This window comes from Patella vulgata, chromosome 1 (assembly GCF_932274485.2).
Source record: "Patella vulgata chromosome 1, xgPatVulg1.2, whole genome shotgun sequence".
NCBI classification, from domain to species: domain Eukaryota; kingdom Metazoa; phylum Mollusca; class Gastropoda; family Patellidae; genus Patella; species Patella vulgata.
Genome location: NC_065879.2, coordinates 16,882,382 through 16,900,746, shown reverse-complemented (window position 1 = coordinate 16,900,746; position 18,365 = coordinate 16,882,382). Strand labels below are relative to the sequence as shown.

Here is an 18,365-nt window from a genome sequence, read left to right as displayed (position 1 = left end):
TAAATACAAGAATATTTGACCAGGTTTCTAATAGGTTCTAAACTGGATGTTTCTTGGGTTTATACAGTGTATATCATTCAGTTGTTTAAAGCGACATTAGGCAAGATTAGATACAGAACTGACAGTTCTCGCTATAATAGTTAAATAGAATAAGGGCGTAAGAATATTTCATTTGATTTTCAGGCAATTATTCATTCGCCAACCTGAGAAAAATGGTGATACCTTTCTGTCATTACGTCAACATTAAAGCTATATATGGACTAGAGTGGGAAGATTTCATTTCGTTTTCTGGCAAATTATTTGCTTTATATGACAGGTGGGAAGTCATTATTCTTTCACTAATTCTAACGTTGACTTTGTTATATGTTTTTTTTCTTCTCTTTATTTTTTCGAGAAACCGAAGAATGTCGGTTTAATACCTATTAGCATTGTGAAAATAAATTTTAAACAAATAGTAATGATAGGAATTTAATCTCTTTTAGTACATCCCTAATGTTTTCAAACGGTAACGCAAGCTATAAATAAAGTAGAAAAAAGGTGTCGGCGGTAGGCCTATATACCTGCGTTAATATTGATCGAATTGATTCTCAGTGAGTATCCCAAGCTCCATCCCGGAATTCGATTATGCAGTCTGGTACTCTGGTACTCCAGTCTGGTACTCTGATGGCCCGGCAAAGAACAGACCTACCGGTAGTCGGATGAGACTAGAAACCGGTCCATCGGAGTAGTCGCTAGCGAGAGCCCATGAAGATTAGAAGGAAACGCCAATGTCCTGGCAAAACTTTCTTCATCCACCCTGCTTATCTCGGTTGCAGAAGAGAGAGAGAGAGAGAGAGAGAGAGATTAACGTCCACTCGACACAAACTAGGCCACGAGGTTGGACAGGCGATCCTACTCCTTGTGACGTATAACCGGGGAATCGAAACCACGCCAGTCGACCCAATGACAGACCTTATGATGCAACGCGCACTCATTAACCATTCGACCGCCCTCCCCCGGATGGAGAAAAACAGTATGGCGTTAAAACACATTTTATTTGAAAATTGTTGGTTATCTCCATGGTTGTATGCATAGTTGTATTGTTTGTTATGGTTGTGTTTTGTTGTGCAGTATTCCACCATGGTCTATTACAATCTGCACCGTCGTTACTTCCGGTCCCGTGGGAAAAAAGCCAAGTCGGGTCGGTTGTAGAATGAAACTTATTATACCCTACATCAACAAATCATGGTTGAAACACAATGATACATCTGTCTGAATGATTTCCGTTGTCTCTTCTTTAAAAACAAATCAATTTTAATTGCGTAGCTTATGGGGGAGTAATAAGTGTAACACTTCCGTCCCACAGCACCCTTCCCACCCCTACCCGAGCGTGTTTTCAACGATTTTCTATTAACTATAATCAGTCGTAGATGGGGGGGGGGGGAAGTAATGGGGTCGACGGCCACCATTTGTAGAATTTCCCATTTTTTTTTATTTTATTCATTTTAGAAAGATGGTTGATCCACATTTTTCTTTAATATAATGGCGGGAGAGCTTTCTGCACGCAGAGAACTATCTACTCTATTTCGAAAGTAGATCTCTGTCCTAAATGGCCGCCATATCCAACAATTACTACACTGTTTTGTAATGCGGTCCTACTCCGGTTAACATCTGTTATACACAAAGTATCTTTCTAAAAATCCTCGAAATATACTGAATGTACTTCAAAGAAATTTCTAGAATCATTTCATTAATCAATGTTCATCTCTAAAACAACATAAAAAGCATCGTAAATTCAAAGTTATTCTGTCTGGGTGTCATGTTTCCCTTTTTTATGTGTTCACACTTCCTTTAGAAGCCATGAAAACAACATATTAACTTGTACAAACGAGACTCTCTATATATTAATTGAAAATTTATTATCATAAAAATCGTATTGAATATGTATGGATCAATTTGAACGGATATTGACTACGTGTCGTTTAATAGGCCAAACAACATCTGGTGACCGTGGCCATTGTTATTGGTTTTTGGTCAATGGTTTGAGCTGATCAAGTTAGTCAGTAAACGTGTCCTTTAACAATACCATTGACATAAATATCACAAATAAGAACATAGAGGTATGTGTTTGTTTATACAACAATGGGAGTCAGGGTGGTTCATCGTGTGAGGGTTCACTTCCGGTGTTGGCCGAGAAAGTTTCGGCCGGGTTACCCCTTGCAGTATTGCAGAACGGAGGGCCTGACAAGGGACAGTGCGAAATCGTTCAGGTTGGGCGAAAACCCCGGGTGTGAAAGGGGGATCAGACAGAGAATATTTTTTTTTCTCCTATATACATGGAAATAACCCCGTTTTAGCTCACTCCACTGTAATCCTATTATAAATGTATGCACTTAAATGAGCAGAAATATTGTCTCAAAGCTTCTGCATGATTCTATCAAATTCGCGGGTAGTTTTCCCAACCTAACGCCAAACTTGACGTTGTCTCCACCTTCCACCCCCCCCCCCCCGGCTGCTCAAATTCATAGACATGCCCCTGGGGATAAAATTTGTCTTGCTCGGCACACAAACATTCTTCTTATTCCATGGAAAGGTAGATCAAGAACAAGACGCCAGTCCTGTTTACACGAATACTTTCAATTATGCGATGGAGGATTTTCTTTTTTTTTTCATTTTTCTTTTTTTAAATGTCTGTTTCATTTCAGGACATGTTTCAAAGACCATACCTAACGCCCCCTCACATCGTAAACGATTATCCCAAGCACAACACGCCATTTATCTGATAAATATAACATCAATAAAATACCTTGATTAACCTCCATCGATCCTCAAATAGAATGAAATTCATTTAATTAAAACTTCTATCGTAACAATCAAAGCTTCGCTCACGTTTCCGGTCTTACAAAGCAATTCAATTAATTACCATAGTAACAGCCGCCGTCAATTAAACACGAGCAGTCCAATATGTCTTGATTTGGCGGGAAACACTCCGATTGCCGTCTACTGTCACGTGACTTGACTTGAATTGCATGAACACGCCTAAAGTTGCATCATCATGTTTATACGGAGGTTATTAATATTTCGTTTCGTTTTATTTGCGTTTCAAAACCGATCAACTAATTACTGTATGTTAATTAAGATTTAACATCCTTCCTCTTAGCAACGACTGGGCTAGAAATGGTTCCGCTACTCATGTTGTCCGTCATGCCTCCGGTCACAGACGTAGATGGTTCTAATGACTTTCTTTGCTTATAAACTTTGACTGTTTTGCAATAATTTGATTAACAAAAATGTTACTGGCCTATAATTTCCTTAATTTCTAATCAAACTGTGCCAAACTGTATTTCACACAGCTTATCACACAGCTTATCATATAATAAACTAATTCCCATTGAATAAAAGGTGAAACCGTACCACATAAATTGGTGATTTGATCAAATCTAACGGCTACGCGATGTTTCTTTCCTTTTTAAAATGGCAACCAAAGAAGAATTATAACACGTACGTGATTGAATGTCGCCACGACAATGTCGAAAAATTGTTCCCACTGGCCCACAGGCACTTGAAGGGATTAAAATAAAACTTCTTACGACTGCTTGAATTTATAGTTAAGCAGTAGTAAGAAGTTATATTTTAATCCCTTCAAGTGTCTGTGCACTGGCCCACTATTTGGAACAAAATTACTTATTTCCTTGATGAAATATGTATTGTTCACTGTCAGCCCCCCCCCCCCCTCCGTCCTGCATGCACCACAGCAAGGGGAAACCAACCACAGGAAAATTGAGCCCGAGGAACTTTTTTCTGCCAACACAGGTAGGGAACCCGCCTAGAACCATTGTTACGCAAATCTTTACAGCCTGACTTACGGAATGGAGTGGAACAACACAGATTTCTATGAGAAAATACCAATAACATATCGACCATTATATTGTCTATAACAGATGCAGGGCGTGAATGTGGTATTTACCAACCCGTCCTAGCAAAACCAGATATTCCAAACCTGCAGCCTTTGAATACTTTAAGCGTTATCTGTTGAAGGATGAATTAGACTACCGATATAAAAGTCGAGATCATCAGGTCGGGTCCGATTAAATGAAATGTGCTGTAATGTCAGACTTGTCTGCACCAACCGGGCTAATGAAGACGGGCATACACCATGTAGTTTACTCTGAGGGGGGATTTTGCCCGGGCTGCGGCTTAACAACTTCTTCGTCGAATTTCAACTGCCAAGGATTCTTTAACGTGTAGACCAACGTACTCTGGGTTTTCGTCCCATCTGAACGACTAGATGCTGATAAAGGTAGACCATAATTATGTGCGAATGACGGGCGAGGGACCTATGAATTCAACCAAATTATAATCCCATGACACCAAAAGAAATCGAACGAATGTCTGGGCTACAACGTTAGTAGGCCTACTAACTTATTCTCGTTTTCCGAGGACAATAACAAACTTGTCTGGTTGTTATGATGCAATACGCCCCACACAAGTTATTTATGAATTGTGTGTATGGATGACTGCTATTCATTGATATTCCGGTTCGAACTTGTATAGAGCGAGATAGAGTGATGCAATAGTATGTCCTGTTTATTATTAAAGATACCTTCTCGCGTATAAACTGGGTGATTTGATGATATATTTGGACTAAAAACACATTCAAACTAATTAATCTAGTATCAACATTTTGCTTCATATCCTTCTCAAAACATTGTGTTCGCGAGGGAAAACCCCAGCTATAAAAAAAATCTATTAAAAGAAGCCTTGATTGTGTTAGGTGACTTCGCTAGCGCGGTACCTAGCAACGGATGCCAAGCCGGAGCAGAATTCATTGCACATACAAGACGATGTTGTCTTTAATCGCTGTCCATTTTATCACAAATATCGAAGCCTAATTAATTCCCGGATTATCCACTGTTTACGTCTTCTTCCGTGTTTTGTTTCTTTTTTTTTTTTTTTTTTTGTTATCTCAGAGACTGATGTACGTTTAAGCTCACCATCAAGTTTATGCCCAGACAATCTTTGCGTGCGACCTTTGACGTCACTCGAGCAGATAGCCCTTATCGTCAGGTTACCAGTTAGGGAACCCCTTACATTTTTGTCCTGTGTGCACTCCATGGTGTTTTTCAGTGAATCCAGATTTTCCATATATACCAAAATTGCCATACTTACATTGGTAATAACCACCCGATAAATACTTGTGGAAAAGTATTTTCAACTGAAAGCATAACCCTGCGCATAACTATCAGGTCAATCGGATGATAACTTTAGAGTGTCCACACGTAATTGTGTCCCACGGACGTACGGACCGACAGGGTGACAACCACATTTCACTGTGGGCTTGTAAAAAAAATGAAATATGGTTTAACCTCCGACATTTATGCACCAGCCGACCTAATAAAAACAGTCGGCTGTCGTGAAGTATGTTCTGATGGAAATTCGAATTCCAACTACAAATGGTTTATTTACGTACAATGTACACGCTACGCAGTGGTGGGCCGAATTTATTTCTTTGGATGGTATTGTATTACCATCAGAAGGTGGACCACCATTGTTATTGCAAGTAGTTGTAAAGAAAAACGATCTATTTGAGACGCGTTTGAGAAATTTGACAAGAACTGATCCACGGGACACTAGTCTACAAGAATGGGATTTAATACTTCCAATCTGTTCAAAACGAAGATCCTATTTCGTTTCGTTGTGTATAGTTCAAAATTTCTTTTTACTTGGCTTTACTACATTAGGATCTGGAACAGTTGTTACATAACCCGCATTCTGGTTGACGTGACGGATTAGCCAACCAAATGGTCTGTTGAGTCGAATTTTTGTCGTGTGGCGCGCGGAACTGTGGGTAGACATTTGCGGCGATTGAACACAAAACAAAGCAAAAGTTGTATTATCGAATAGCTAATCAAACGTCACTCGCATGACTCCTGGCGCGACCTCCCACTACAAGCAGTCACATCTCAATGTAGTGGAGGCAATCGAGAGTAAAGGCGAAACGAAATAATATACCGATCTGTATTTTAATCAGACTGCAATACTACGGTCATTTGGAGACAAACATTTGATTTTGATTTCTGTTCCTTCGTTCCAATCTATGAAAAAGGGGACAATAAAAACGATCATATTAGATTCCTTTGATCTTGTGTATGAAAAATGGACAATAAAAACCCGATCAAATTAGTAAAGTATTACGAGATAATTAATATTGCCTCAGTATAATTACTACCACACTCCCTACCTAAATGAACTGAATATGTTTATATGGCGGAATGCATATTACATAATACTACCAATCCCTGTAATACCTGTGTTTAATACCTGTATTTCTTTATCTGTTAACATTAATCAATTTACCTATATTATTTACCTGTTCGTGCCAAAAATCGCTGTATATTCGTAAGACTCAACGGATACGATATCAACAAGTACATAAAACATGCTTTTCTACTTTATTTTTGGCAAAAACATCTCGCACAAGTAAGGACTTTGACTGCTAATCATGAAGTACATTTAATGTGTTTTTGTCTACGGTATGAGACAGGGTCAGATCTATTAACCAAGACCGCCTGCTGATTTCCTCAAGGTCACGAGATGTAAACAGCTCGTGGCCATAAGGAAATCTGCAGATGGCCTTGGTAAATATATCAAACCATGCACAGTAAACTTTGTACTAAGATATTCAGGTGCAGTGCTCGTTTGTCCTAAGATATTCAGGTGCAGTGCTGGTTTGGTGGGCCCAGATCTCTCTCTCTCTCTCTCTCCAATTGGAGACACACATCTTGTGGAGTTAGGCGTGTATCTAGACTGTCCTTCAATCAATAGATACCTTCAGTTGATCGGTTACTATCTTTATTAGTCGGGGTTTTATTTATCAAGATTCATACGAGTGTATCAGGGGAGTTGAGGAGTTGCACTACAGTAAGTTCAGTGTCAAGTTGTTAATCATCTTTAAATGTTATAAATATAGACAAGCCTACAGGCATTGGCTGTACCCGTATTAAATTAGAGACAGTTACTGGGTTTAATTTAAAAAAAAAAACATTCGCATATACCTGTAAGGTATACATTATTAATATCTGATGACGCCTATAATAGAGGGCAGACAGCTAGCTTATATGATTTAATGTGCGTATGCCAGAATGAAGTAAAGTGGAGAACATTTTTACCTGGATGTATTTTTTTATTATTATCATTTATTTAAGCATTTATCTATCGTAAACAAAGAAGTACTTGTCTTGTATCTACTGCAAAATCAAGGCGGTGGCTTTCACCAAACCTCTGATTAAGGACAGTCCCAACCCTCAAAGGGACAACATGAAACAGTATAATGTAAATGATCACACCTCCCGTGATTTGATTTTCAATCTGATGAAAGTCAATATTAATATGTTTAATTGAATATTCACAATTGCCTTTCCATTAATAATGATCCTTTTTCGACAATTTTGAAATATTGGGGTGTGTCCATTTATCGGGAGGGGGTATATGGATTCGGTCAATTATATAATCAGGTCAACTTAAACAACTTAGAAAGCAATATGATGGTCTAAATTTAGAGAGGCATTATTGACAGCGAGGGAAGGCGGACATACTTGTTTAATAATAGACCTGGAATGTAAACCAAATCACCAACGAATACAGACCATAATCATTGGCCTATTTCCTTACACATTGTTAAAGATTCACGCTTTCTTTGAAGATCTTCACCGATTGGATACGAAGATGCTTGTCGATTTCACACGTTCTGTGCTATATCTAGAATGTCCGAAAATAGTAATAGTGAGAATAACCATTAAATCACGTGCATGTCTTTACCATCACTGCCAACGATCAAATTTCAAGATGGCAGCCTCCATTTGTAACCACGTGGTTCTGGGAGTTCCTCGATATCGATACGTTAGTAACTGATATATGAAGCGTATCATGGTATAAAGAAAGGCCACAGACCAATCCCACTTGTATAATGACCAAATACATTGTGGTGTAGGCTGGCTCACCACCAGGAGGTTTTGGGTTCTTTTCAACGTTATTTCCCCTTGTCAGTTGGTACAGGGCGTGGAGCCTGGCAAGGACCAAGCCCTTCGGATGGGACAATAAACATAGGTCCCGCCAAGAACCCTTGCCAGTTGGCATTTGATGAAGATCAGATGGAAACGCCACTGTACGGGCGAAATGTCCTTGCATGGCGTATCATGCCAGGTTGATGCAGGAAAGTACGTGAAACCCTATTTCATTTACTCTACTTCAAGTAAACTTTTTTTTTCTTATCTTATCTTGACTACAATAACTGATTATCTTGGCTACAATAATAAATTATTATATAATAACTTGTAGCATTTTAAGATTACAACAACTATATATTACTGCATGACATTAGTGTTGAGTAATATAGCAACCGAAAATAGAATTCTACAAAACGCGGCTAAACATATTTGATTTAGGTAAAAGATTGATAAAATTGGACTGATGTGTTATTTTGATCAGTGATTTTGGGCATGTTAGTTATAGTTTTATGACTGTCGATGACTAGTGGAACACAAATTTGAACACAGCCTTTCTAAAGGTAAATCAAATGAAATCTACAAGGAGTATGGTCCTCTGTCCATCTCTTGCGTTTTCTCCAGATCATTAGATTTCCCTCACTGCTAAAGACCCCGATGTGCAAGCGAATTATTGAAATAAAATTGAACATATATTAGTCTCGAAATGACCTAGTGGAAGTTACCCCCTCTCTCTCTCTCTCTCTCTCTCTCTCTCGATCGATGATCAACTTGATGATCAACTTGTTGCCGTTGTCAGTGATTGAGAACTATGACCTAATAAGTGACTTCAAGAATGTCACAATAACAATTCTGGCATTTTCAAATCCTTCACCCATTTCCAACTGAAATTAGATGTCACATGAATTCCACGTGTTCCTGATACGGTTTATACCTACACATATCTAAATATCATTATTAAGGCATGGTACCATACATAATGCTGTAATATATACTAGTACAATATAGGTCATAAGGCTATTGTTCTGTATCAATGACCTTGTAAACACTTATACGTTATTTATACACATTTAAACTTGTGTGGCATCAACTTATATAAATAATACGTTTTTACAGCTGTAACTTTGTCTGCGATATCACCCTAACTCAATATCATCCAAAACCTTCGACATTGAAAACACGAATTATTTGTCAATTGTAATCAACATTGGTGTTGTGATCTTATCGGGAAAAGATGGGCTTCTGATATCCAATATTTAAGACAAAATAAACATTTTACCATTGGTACACGAATCGTGTATGATAATACGTTTCAGCGCAATTCGTAGCAAGCGACTCGAAGAACGAGGCTAGACATATTCCACGAGTCATGTCGAACCCCATATTCTTATCTGGAGAGCATGCGCAATAAATACTATCGGTGTAGACTGGAATAACCAGACGCAGATATTGCCATTCGATTGAGACTTCTGGCGTATTTCGCCGAACATAACTTCTTTGAAATTAGAGTAAATACGAAAACGATTGAATGTAAATCAGTTTTACATTCATATTACATTATTATATACGTTGCGACCCATTTGTGTCAATTTATAGGTCCAAAATATTAGCGATTTAGCTCCTTTAAGCTCGAGTTCAAGTAAAGACAGCTGTAACTGCTATTGTTCAACAGTCCCAAAAGATGTTTAATTAATACGTTTCAAAAAGCATGTTTTATCTCTCCATTCAAATTCAAGTACATGGTATAATTGTAAAATAAGTCTGCTTATCTACGATATCAACCTGTCAAGTCAATTACTGGTACGTGTATAGCTAAAAAGTTTTTCTCGCCATTCACACATCATTTTAAAATAGGTGTGATACGTTTGTTGCTGAAAATTTTGTATTTTATTTTACCGATGGAATGTCATTGTTGTTTGAAATTCCATTCAAGGGGAAAGTATAATTATATTTAACTGTTGATATACATAAATCATGTACAGGTATATTATTAACACCTTGTCGTTATGCATTATGTTTATCTACATGTATATAATGATCTATGCAATTTCGTTTAACAAGGCTTTTAACTCTGGCTAAATGTAACGAATTCATTTGTCGTGAGTACAGAATTATCTTTCTTAATAAACACGCATTACGTGTCGTGACAATATTCGTCATAATACACAGTCATTTTTATAAAATTTTATTATATAATTAATTCCATGGTCTGCAGTATAATTACTAGTATGTGGTCTGCAACAAGGGTCGTTACTTGGGTCATATAATGTGGTGATATAATGTGACAAAACAATGTTTGTTGGTCGGGTTTGCTGTTTTTAATGAGCTAAATATATATTAGGATTGGGTGGTGGTGTTGCGGTTGCGGGGCGCAGGGTATTACTGCAGCAAGTGAAATAGCCTAGTCGTATCGAGGTGACCTTGAACCTCATTTCTGTCTTTCTCTCATTGAAGCGGCAAATAATAAAGGGCCTTACAGAGCGCACAGCCAGCTTTTCTTTAATGGACTGTTATGTCTTTAAGTGATATCATAAATAATATTATGTTAAAAGACCCTACTGTTCGGTCTAAATAATGTATAAAGTCACATTGTAGTTAGTAATACGAAGTTTAAACCCCATAGTCATATATAAATATTAAATATGGTTTTTATGAAAGAGCCATGCAGGTTCTATGTCAAATAAATAAACGAAATAAATGGGGTTTAACGTCCTACTGTTCTGCTCCGACTGGGCTAATTAAGACCGCCATGTGCCATACATTGTGCTACGACCCATTCTTAAATCGAATTCCGTCTGCCATGGGATATTTTACGCGCACGCCAATGTGCACAAGGGACCTCGGTTTTCCGTCCCATCCGAACGACTATACGTTGTCCCTGTCATTTAAATAAATATTATTTATTTTATTTCTAAAAAGAGATAGGTTTTGGACAGTTATTCGCATGCCTACGTATAATTGAATTATAGTTAAAGGAGCTAAATCGCTAATATAAGAGACCTAGAAATTGACACAAATGGGTCGCAACGCATGTAATAATGTAATGTGAATGTAGATAAACTGATTTACATTCAACCGTTTCTGTTTTACTGTAATTTCTAATCAGTTATGTTCGGCGAAATACGCCAGAAGTCTCAATTGAATGGCAATATTTAGCGTCTGGTTATTCCAGTCTACACCGATGATATTTATTGTGCATGCTCTTCAAATAAGAATATAGCGTCACCATTTGACATGACTTGTGGAATATGTCTAGCCGCGTTCTTTGAGTCCTTTGTTCCAACTGGCGCTGAAACGCATTATGGTACATGATTCGTGTACCAATGGTAAAATGTTTATTTTGTCTTGGATATTGGATATCAGAAGCCCATCTTTTCCTTGTAAGATCACAAGACCAATGTTGATTTGAATTGACAAATAATTCGTGTTTTCAATGTCGAATATTTTTGATGATATTGAGTTAGAGACTTAGCTATACTTTAATTACAATGTTATATTCAAATGTAGGAAAGGCCATGGTGTGTCTTCTTAAGTAACACTGGTCATTTTGTTTTAAAATAAGAGCGAGTCGCCGTAACTTTTAATAAACCAGATACTTCTACTACTGAGACGCGCAGCTCAACTTTGCAAATTTGACATTTTAATGATATGAAATACGGTCTTGTCTTACACAATGAAAGTCAACAAGTTTAACATTTTAACTAGCAGTTCATGTTTCTTTAATGACATGAAATGGATTTCTGTTTAACGTCCTATTTTTCTGCTCCGTCCTGTTTCTTGACGACGAGCATGTGTCATGTGGAAGTCACTGTGATTCTGTGAGTAAGCATGTTCCTAGAGCAACGATCGCGAGTGTTGCAACATCTAGACGTTGCTAGACTGGTCTGCAATTAGCGAACCTACAGCTACGTTATCTCCCTTTAACACAGACACGTAAACCGTAGTGTCCAATCAGAGGTTGTGACACAAACACACGCAAATCAAACATGACGACTGCCACGGAAACCTTGACATTGAACTAACCTTGAACTTTGCAACTGATTTTAGCTAGAACGAGGAGACTAGGTATTCGCGATAATCGAGGAATCTCGTAGGCCCCCAGATGGATCAGTAGCTATCGAAATTAGTGCCGAAAAATGCAGGATATTATGTGTTGGTCGAAAAAGTTCCCATTATTTTCCAGCGTGGTTTCCCCTTCTCAGTGGTGCGGAAAGACGGGCCTGACTGGGAAAAAATACGTGTACACTTTGGCGTTCACGTAAAAGAACCCCTTCAATGTTGAAATTCGGCGAAGAGTATAAGAAGAAAGATGCTTTAATGGCAACATTCCCTTCATTGCACAATCCTTGGCGTTTGTCCGTCTTTCATTTCATTTCAACTACCATGCAGTTTGCTGACGTGTAGTGGCCATTAACCTAAATCTTCTAATTACCAACAGTATAGTCCTAATAGGTAAACAAATTATCATTCGTGTTCTAATAATAGATTTATTATAAGACAAGATTAGCTCCATTAGACTCTTACAGAATAATGGAATCCCAGCTTATCCTTTCTGAAACTTTCTCATAATAAATATCTTAATATTCGGTTAATCTCTCGGCATATTTAAAGGAGCTAAATCGCTAATATTTGGGAACTAGAAATTGACCCAAATGGGTCGCAACGCATATAATAATGTAATCTGATTGTATATAAACTGATTTACATTCAATTGTTTCCGTTTTGACTCTTAATTTCAAATCAGTTATGTCCAGCAAAATACGGCATGAGTCTCAAGTCTCAACCGAATAGCAAATTTCTAGCGTCTGGTTATTCCAATCTATTGCGCATGCTCTCCAGATAAGATATGGCGTCACCATTTGACATGAGGTGTGGAATATGTTACAAATGAAACTGAAACACACTATGGTACACGATTCGTGTACCAATGGTAAAATTCTTATTTTGTCTTAAATATTGGATATCAGAAGCCTACCTTTTCCCGGTAAGATCACAACATCAATGTTGATTTGAATTGACAAATAATTGGTGTTTTCAACGTGTAAGACTTTGGATAGAGACTTAGCTACTTTAAAATACAATCATCATAGCTATAAATCCGAGCAAAATTTCCCTCAAAGCACACTTTATGCCTGTCTTCATCAGCCCAGTCGCATTAGAATAGTAGGGCGTCAAGTCCATTTTATATATCATTCCCGATAGTACGGGTGTAATGTGGAGTAGTCAAACTTTATATCCATACTACTACCCTAAACTTTAGTTGAGAAATCGGAGAGTTCTTGCTCACATTTATGGAGGAATAAAAAGCTTTGTATCTCTTTTATTATGAAAGGAGAATTTTAGGGTATAAAACGAGTGCATTCCGTCTTCCCATACACCGGGAAAAAACTTAATAGATAGACTTGATAAAGATAGATGTAAGCGTAATGACACTTTACATGTAATAAATTCAGAAGTACATGTAGTAAATTCTAGTTTTATTTGTTTGTTTTATTAAACTTACTCGTATGCAATAACAAGCAGATTGTTATATCAATAACTTATCTCATATACTGTAATAAATATATAACTACGTCATCACTGTAATAAATAAATAACTACGTCATTACTGTAATAAATATATATATATATAACTACGTCATTATAACTACGTCATTACTGTAATAACTACGCCATTATTCATACTGTAATCTAAACATATTGAACTAAGCGAACATCCGGGAACTAAGATGCAAAGTCGCATGTATTAAGGGTAGTTCAGTCACGTCATAAACTCCCCTAACCCTTTCCCACGCTGCGACTTGAAAAATGGGGTTTCCGGCCAGGCAGCCCAAGCCGTTATAGGTGCAATATGTAACAGTGAAATGAAATGAAATGGAGTTTAACGAACGCCCTATTGTTCTGCTCCGAACTGGGCTAATGAAGACGAAATATGTACGTTTTCAAAGGACTATAACTCGGGAGGTCGAGATTTAAAGATCATACGTTTAATGGAACATCCACAATAAAAAAGCCGCGCTTTTAATTGTTTGATCGTATTCCTTATCAATTGACATACCGTACTCTAAAAGGCGTATTTCGTCTGGGATTTCTAGAAAAGTGTTGGGAGTTCGCGTCCCCTCTATTGGTTATTTCTGGTGCCGCCACTATGCTATAGTTTATTTAATAATATATAGTTATCTACAGATGTGCTATAGTCTGTTATTAATAATTTAATATTCCCTATATCAGCAGATTTGTTATGGTCGATTTACCAATAAATTAATATCTATATTTTAATAGCGCTATAACCGTAACATCTGTACCGTTAAAATTACAGTTGAAAATGAAATTACCATGCAAAGTGATATTCTAGCTCTTTTTCAATCGGCGATCTGGCAATTAAATGCACAATAAAAAAAAGTTCGAATATTTCAATTTTTTGGGGTTGTAATTGTTATTATATAATTTATCTATCTATATGTGTAATTTAATTGTTATTATTTATCTATCTATATTTGTATTGTAATTGTTATTATATAATTTATCTATCTATATGTGTATTGTAATTGTTATTGTATAATTTATCTATCTATATGTGTATTGTAATTGTTATCTATATATGTATTGTAATTGTTATTATATAATTTATCTATCTATATTTGTAACCATCGTTTGTATTAACTCTTTATTAAACCTTTACTCTGGTATGTTGGTGCTTTAAAAATAAAATATATATAGCCCAGATTTCAGTGTAATTGCTTCCATATTCGTGTTACTCATACTGTTATTATTGACCAATAATCGGACCCGGATGTATTATTACGAACACTAAAACCAACAACCCGAGTTAAATGATCAAAACAGGAACCATCGCCTGCCTTACCTCGTGTTAGTATTGGAATAAAAGTGTATCAGGTGGTAGTCTCCAAATACCTAGTTTGTGTTCAACTGACGTTAACTAATGACCTCTCTCTCTCTCTCTCTCTCTCGCTCACTCTCTCTCTCTCTCTGGTGTACACATAGAATAATATTTGACAGTTGGAATTCGATGAAGATTAGTCGGCACCACCGTTATCCGGATATTATATGACGTATGCTCGTCTTCATTAGCCCAGTCGGGGCAGAACAGTAGGGCGTTAAACCCCAGTTCATTTGTCTACAAAACATTCAGAACACACCGTTTCGACTTCAAGTAACCTACTCTATTTACACCTGTGAAGTAGTGCAGAAAATAAACTACAAGTATTAAAATGTGTTTATGAGATACATGTACTACTGAATGACAAATATATAAGTAATTAAAACGAGAACGATTAGAACGAGATAAAAGTTTGTATTTGAATGTATGTACAAGGTGCCCTCTAAACACAATTATACTTAATATACATAATCCCAATAATGAAGGATTATCTGTATATAATTATAATGTATATATGTATTAATACTGTATAAGTACCCACAGCCAAAACACATCCATACGTGTGTACGTAACACGTGAATATATCTTTAAATCTGTTTACAAAATGTGTCGAAAAGATTTACAAGAAGAACATGTATAGACTAACATATATAATATATACATAGTACAATATTAGCAGTGAGAGTAATCTGGGACACCCAGAGAAAACCCACGATGTTGGACAGGTGACCTTAATCCTTATCACGAACAAGTGTGGGATGGAAACAATCCCACTTGACTCAATGACAGACGTGGTATTTAGTGCTCTAGAAAGAAACAATAAAAATCAGACGAAAAAGAGAAAAGAATGGCCAAAGTTATCCTACATTATGTAACAAATCAAACAACCCCCTAAAAACAAACCCGTTATAAATAGACATGTGCAATTAAAGTTAAAAATACTGATATCTCACGTCAAAAAAACAGACCCACATGTCTAAGTCATAAATATACGCATATATTATATTGTATATATCATGCATATATAATAGACGTATATAGATATATTATAGTTATATATATTGAGGGAGGGAGGGCCATAATTATATGTAGCAGCTGTAGATGTGTTTAAACACCAGGTAGAAATAGACAGACACGTGGCTGGACTGATGATGCAATCCGCGACGACACGTCCACGACTAGCCCGTATATAAATATCAAAATACGACATTTTTGGCGCGTAAAACTGTTTGCACGCTTGTCTCTTTTCAAGCACGTGTTCTTACGGTTCTGTTTACATAGTTTAATCCGATTGTTTGAAAAGGGCTTATGTTTTAGGATCTGTGATGGCCGGTCTACGAGTCGCTTTTAGTAGAAGCCGACATGTACTTCACTCTCGATTCATTTGACAATGGTTTGAAGGTGTAGAGCCGGAACAATCACAGTTGATGAAGAGCTATTTACAAATATTTATACAGATGATTATAGATATGAGATAAACCTGGCTCTGTCGCTTTAATCGGCGATTCAGGCGTCAATGTTATTTTTTATTATTATAATAACGTTAAAAAACGTGTTCAGTCAAGCAGGTTGTCATGGAATTATCATTGTTCTTATACATAACAACAAGTGTGAATGTATTTTTTGTATACATGTGTTTTTGCGTACATTTTACTGTTTATGTCCGGGAGAACGATTTATATACATGTATATCAGAACACAGCCCAGGGTTGTCGTATCAGTCACACTTAGAACAGTTACGTGAGAGAGAGAGAGAGAGAGAGAGAGAGTGAGAGAGATGGTGGGGGTACGCCCACTCAACACAAACTAGGCCATTTTATTTCAATAATTCGCTTGCGCGTAGGGGTCTATAGTGTTGGGGGTGTCAACACACTCTTTCATTCCCAAATATGTAAAACATTGCCATTATCAAAATCAGACTTTCCTTAATAAAGTGGAAATGTTGAAATTCTTGTTAACAAAGGGCGGGGTAAAATGTTTCAATTAATATCCCCGTAAAATGGTTTCTGTTTCCCCGTAATTATTAATGACTGTTGATGACAGTTCAACAGCAGCTGCCTAAACCCTTGTCACCAATAATAGCGGGTTATCGTTCTTTTGTTCAGTATGTTGAACATTAGATAATTTACGACTAACTTTTCCTTGTTGAGAAAGACAAGCGTCGTAAAGTATTCAACTTGTCAGTGACAAACAAAAACATCCTGTTTTCCATATTATAAACTCTGATAGCCCGTGTCGACCGGGTTTTTGTAATAATGTCGATATAATTAATATGAAATAATTTGAATATGAATAAATACACGCATATAGGAGTGTACTTTATTATCTATAGAAAAATGTATTCATTTTCTGAATAACATTCTGGTATGTTCTACTATAGTATACAACACAATGGTATGAAGCGACACCTTAACGTCCAGCCTTCTCATGTCGGATTTAGCTGAACCACGTGTTTGAACTATGAAAGGTACATGTATTCTTTCCTAACGCCCCTTTGTTTGAGGAACATTTCCCGCTTTCTGACATTAATTATAATGAATAAAGTATGAAATGTCAACACTGAAATAAACCCAGGTTAGAATATAAAAGGTAATGAATTGTTTGTTGATTATGATTAAACACGCCACGTGTTTGAACTGAAAGATATATTCGATCGTTACGCCCCATTTGGTTTGTGGAACTGCTCGAAAGTTCTGGCATTATTTAAAATAAATATATGTCGGTACTGAAATAAAATCAGGGTAAGAATAGAGAAGATAATGAATTGTTGGTTAATTAAGATTATGTTAGACAAACTTACTTATACATATGGCAGCTAAAATCTTCACCGCATCATCAGGCTGGGTACAGTCGGGAAACAACGGTTCGATAACATAATATGAAAACGTAAGGGCCACAATTGCTTGCGAGCATGGTCTTACTATCATGCATTCCACCCAAAGTCTTATAAAAGCCAAAAAGGGTCCGAAAGCCTCAAAGATATAGGCATAATCCGCACCGGATCTGACGATGGAGGTTCCCAATTCGGAATAACAATAAGCTCCAATCATAGAATATACACCACTGAGAATCCAGACGATTAAGGACAATCCTACACTCCCGGATCCTTCCATAACTCCCTTGGGACTGACAAAAATACCCGATCCAATAATGGACCCCACAATAACAGTACATCCATTAAGAAGGGAAATACGTTGTTTAAGTTCCACTGGACCGCTTTCTCCCTCCGGCGTCGACACGGCACCATTCTCGGGAGCCTTATCGCTATTAACTGTGTATTTTTTGGAGTCTGGCTCCGGTATCATCGGAGAAGCCGTATCGTCCATTTTGTAAAGGTCTGTCACAAGCGACTAATGTAAATTTCAGTGAACACAAAACAGCGGAAACAGAGTGAACCCTCTTGAAGCACTGCACTGAGTTGAAATGTGCGCGTGTTCGATAAGCAACTGACTGTTATACTCTACATGTTGTTGTCAGCTCGC

The 18,365-nt window shown here is 37.1% G+C and overlaps 1 protein-coding gene across 2 annotated transcripts in view; it reads right to left on the bottom strand.

The window, feature by feature from the left end:
• The window catches only part of LOC126808956 (large neutral amino acids transporter small subunit 1), a 48,565-nt gene extending 30,200 nt beyond the window's left edge, over positions 1 to 18,365 (bottom strand). For both annotated transcript variants that reach the window (XR_008787468.1, XM_050534038.2), the window contains exon 1: positions 17,684 to 18,365. Coding sequence is in view for 1 of the 2 variants with exons in the window: in XM_050534038.2 (XP_050389995.1) it covers positions 17,684 to 18,209 (526 nt within the window). In the remaining variant the exon portion in view is untranslated. The remainder of the gene's footprint in view (positions 1 to 17,683) is intronic.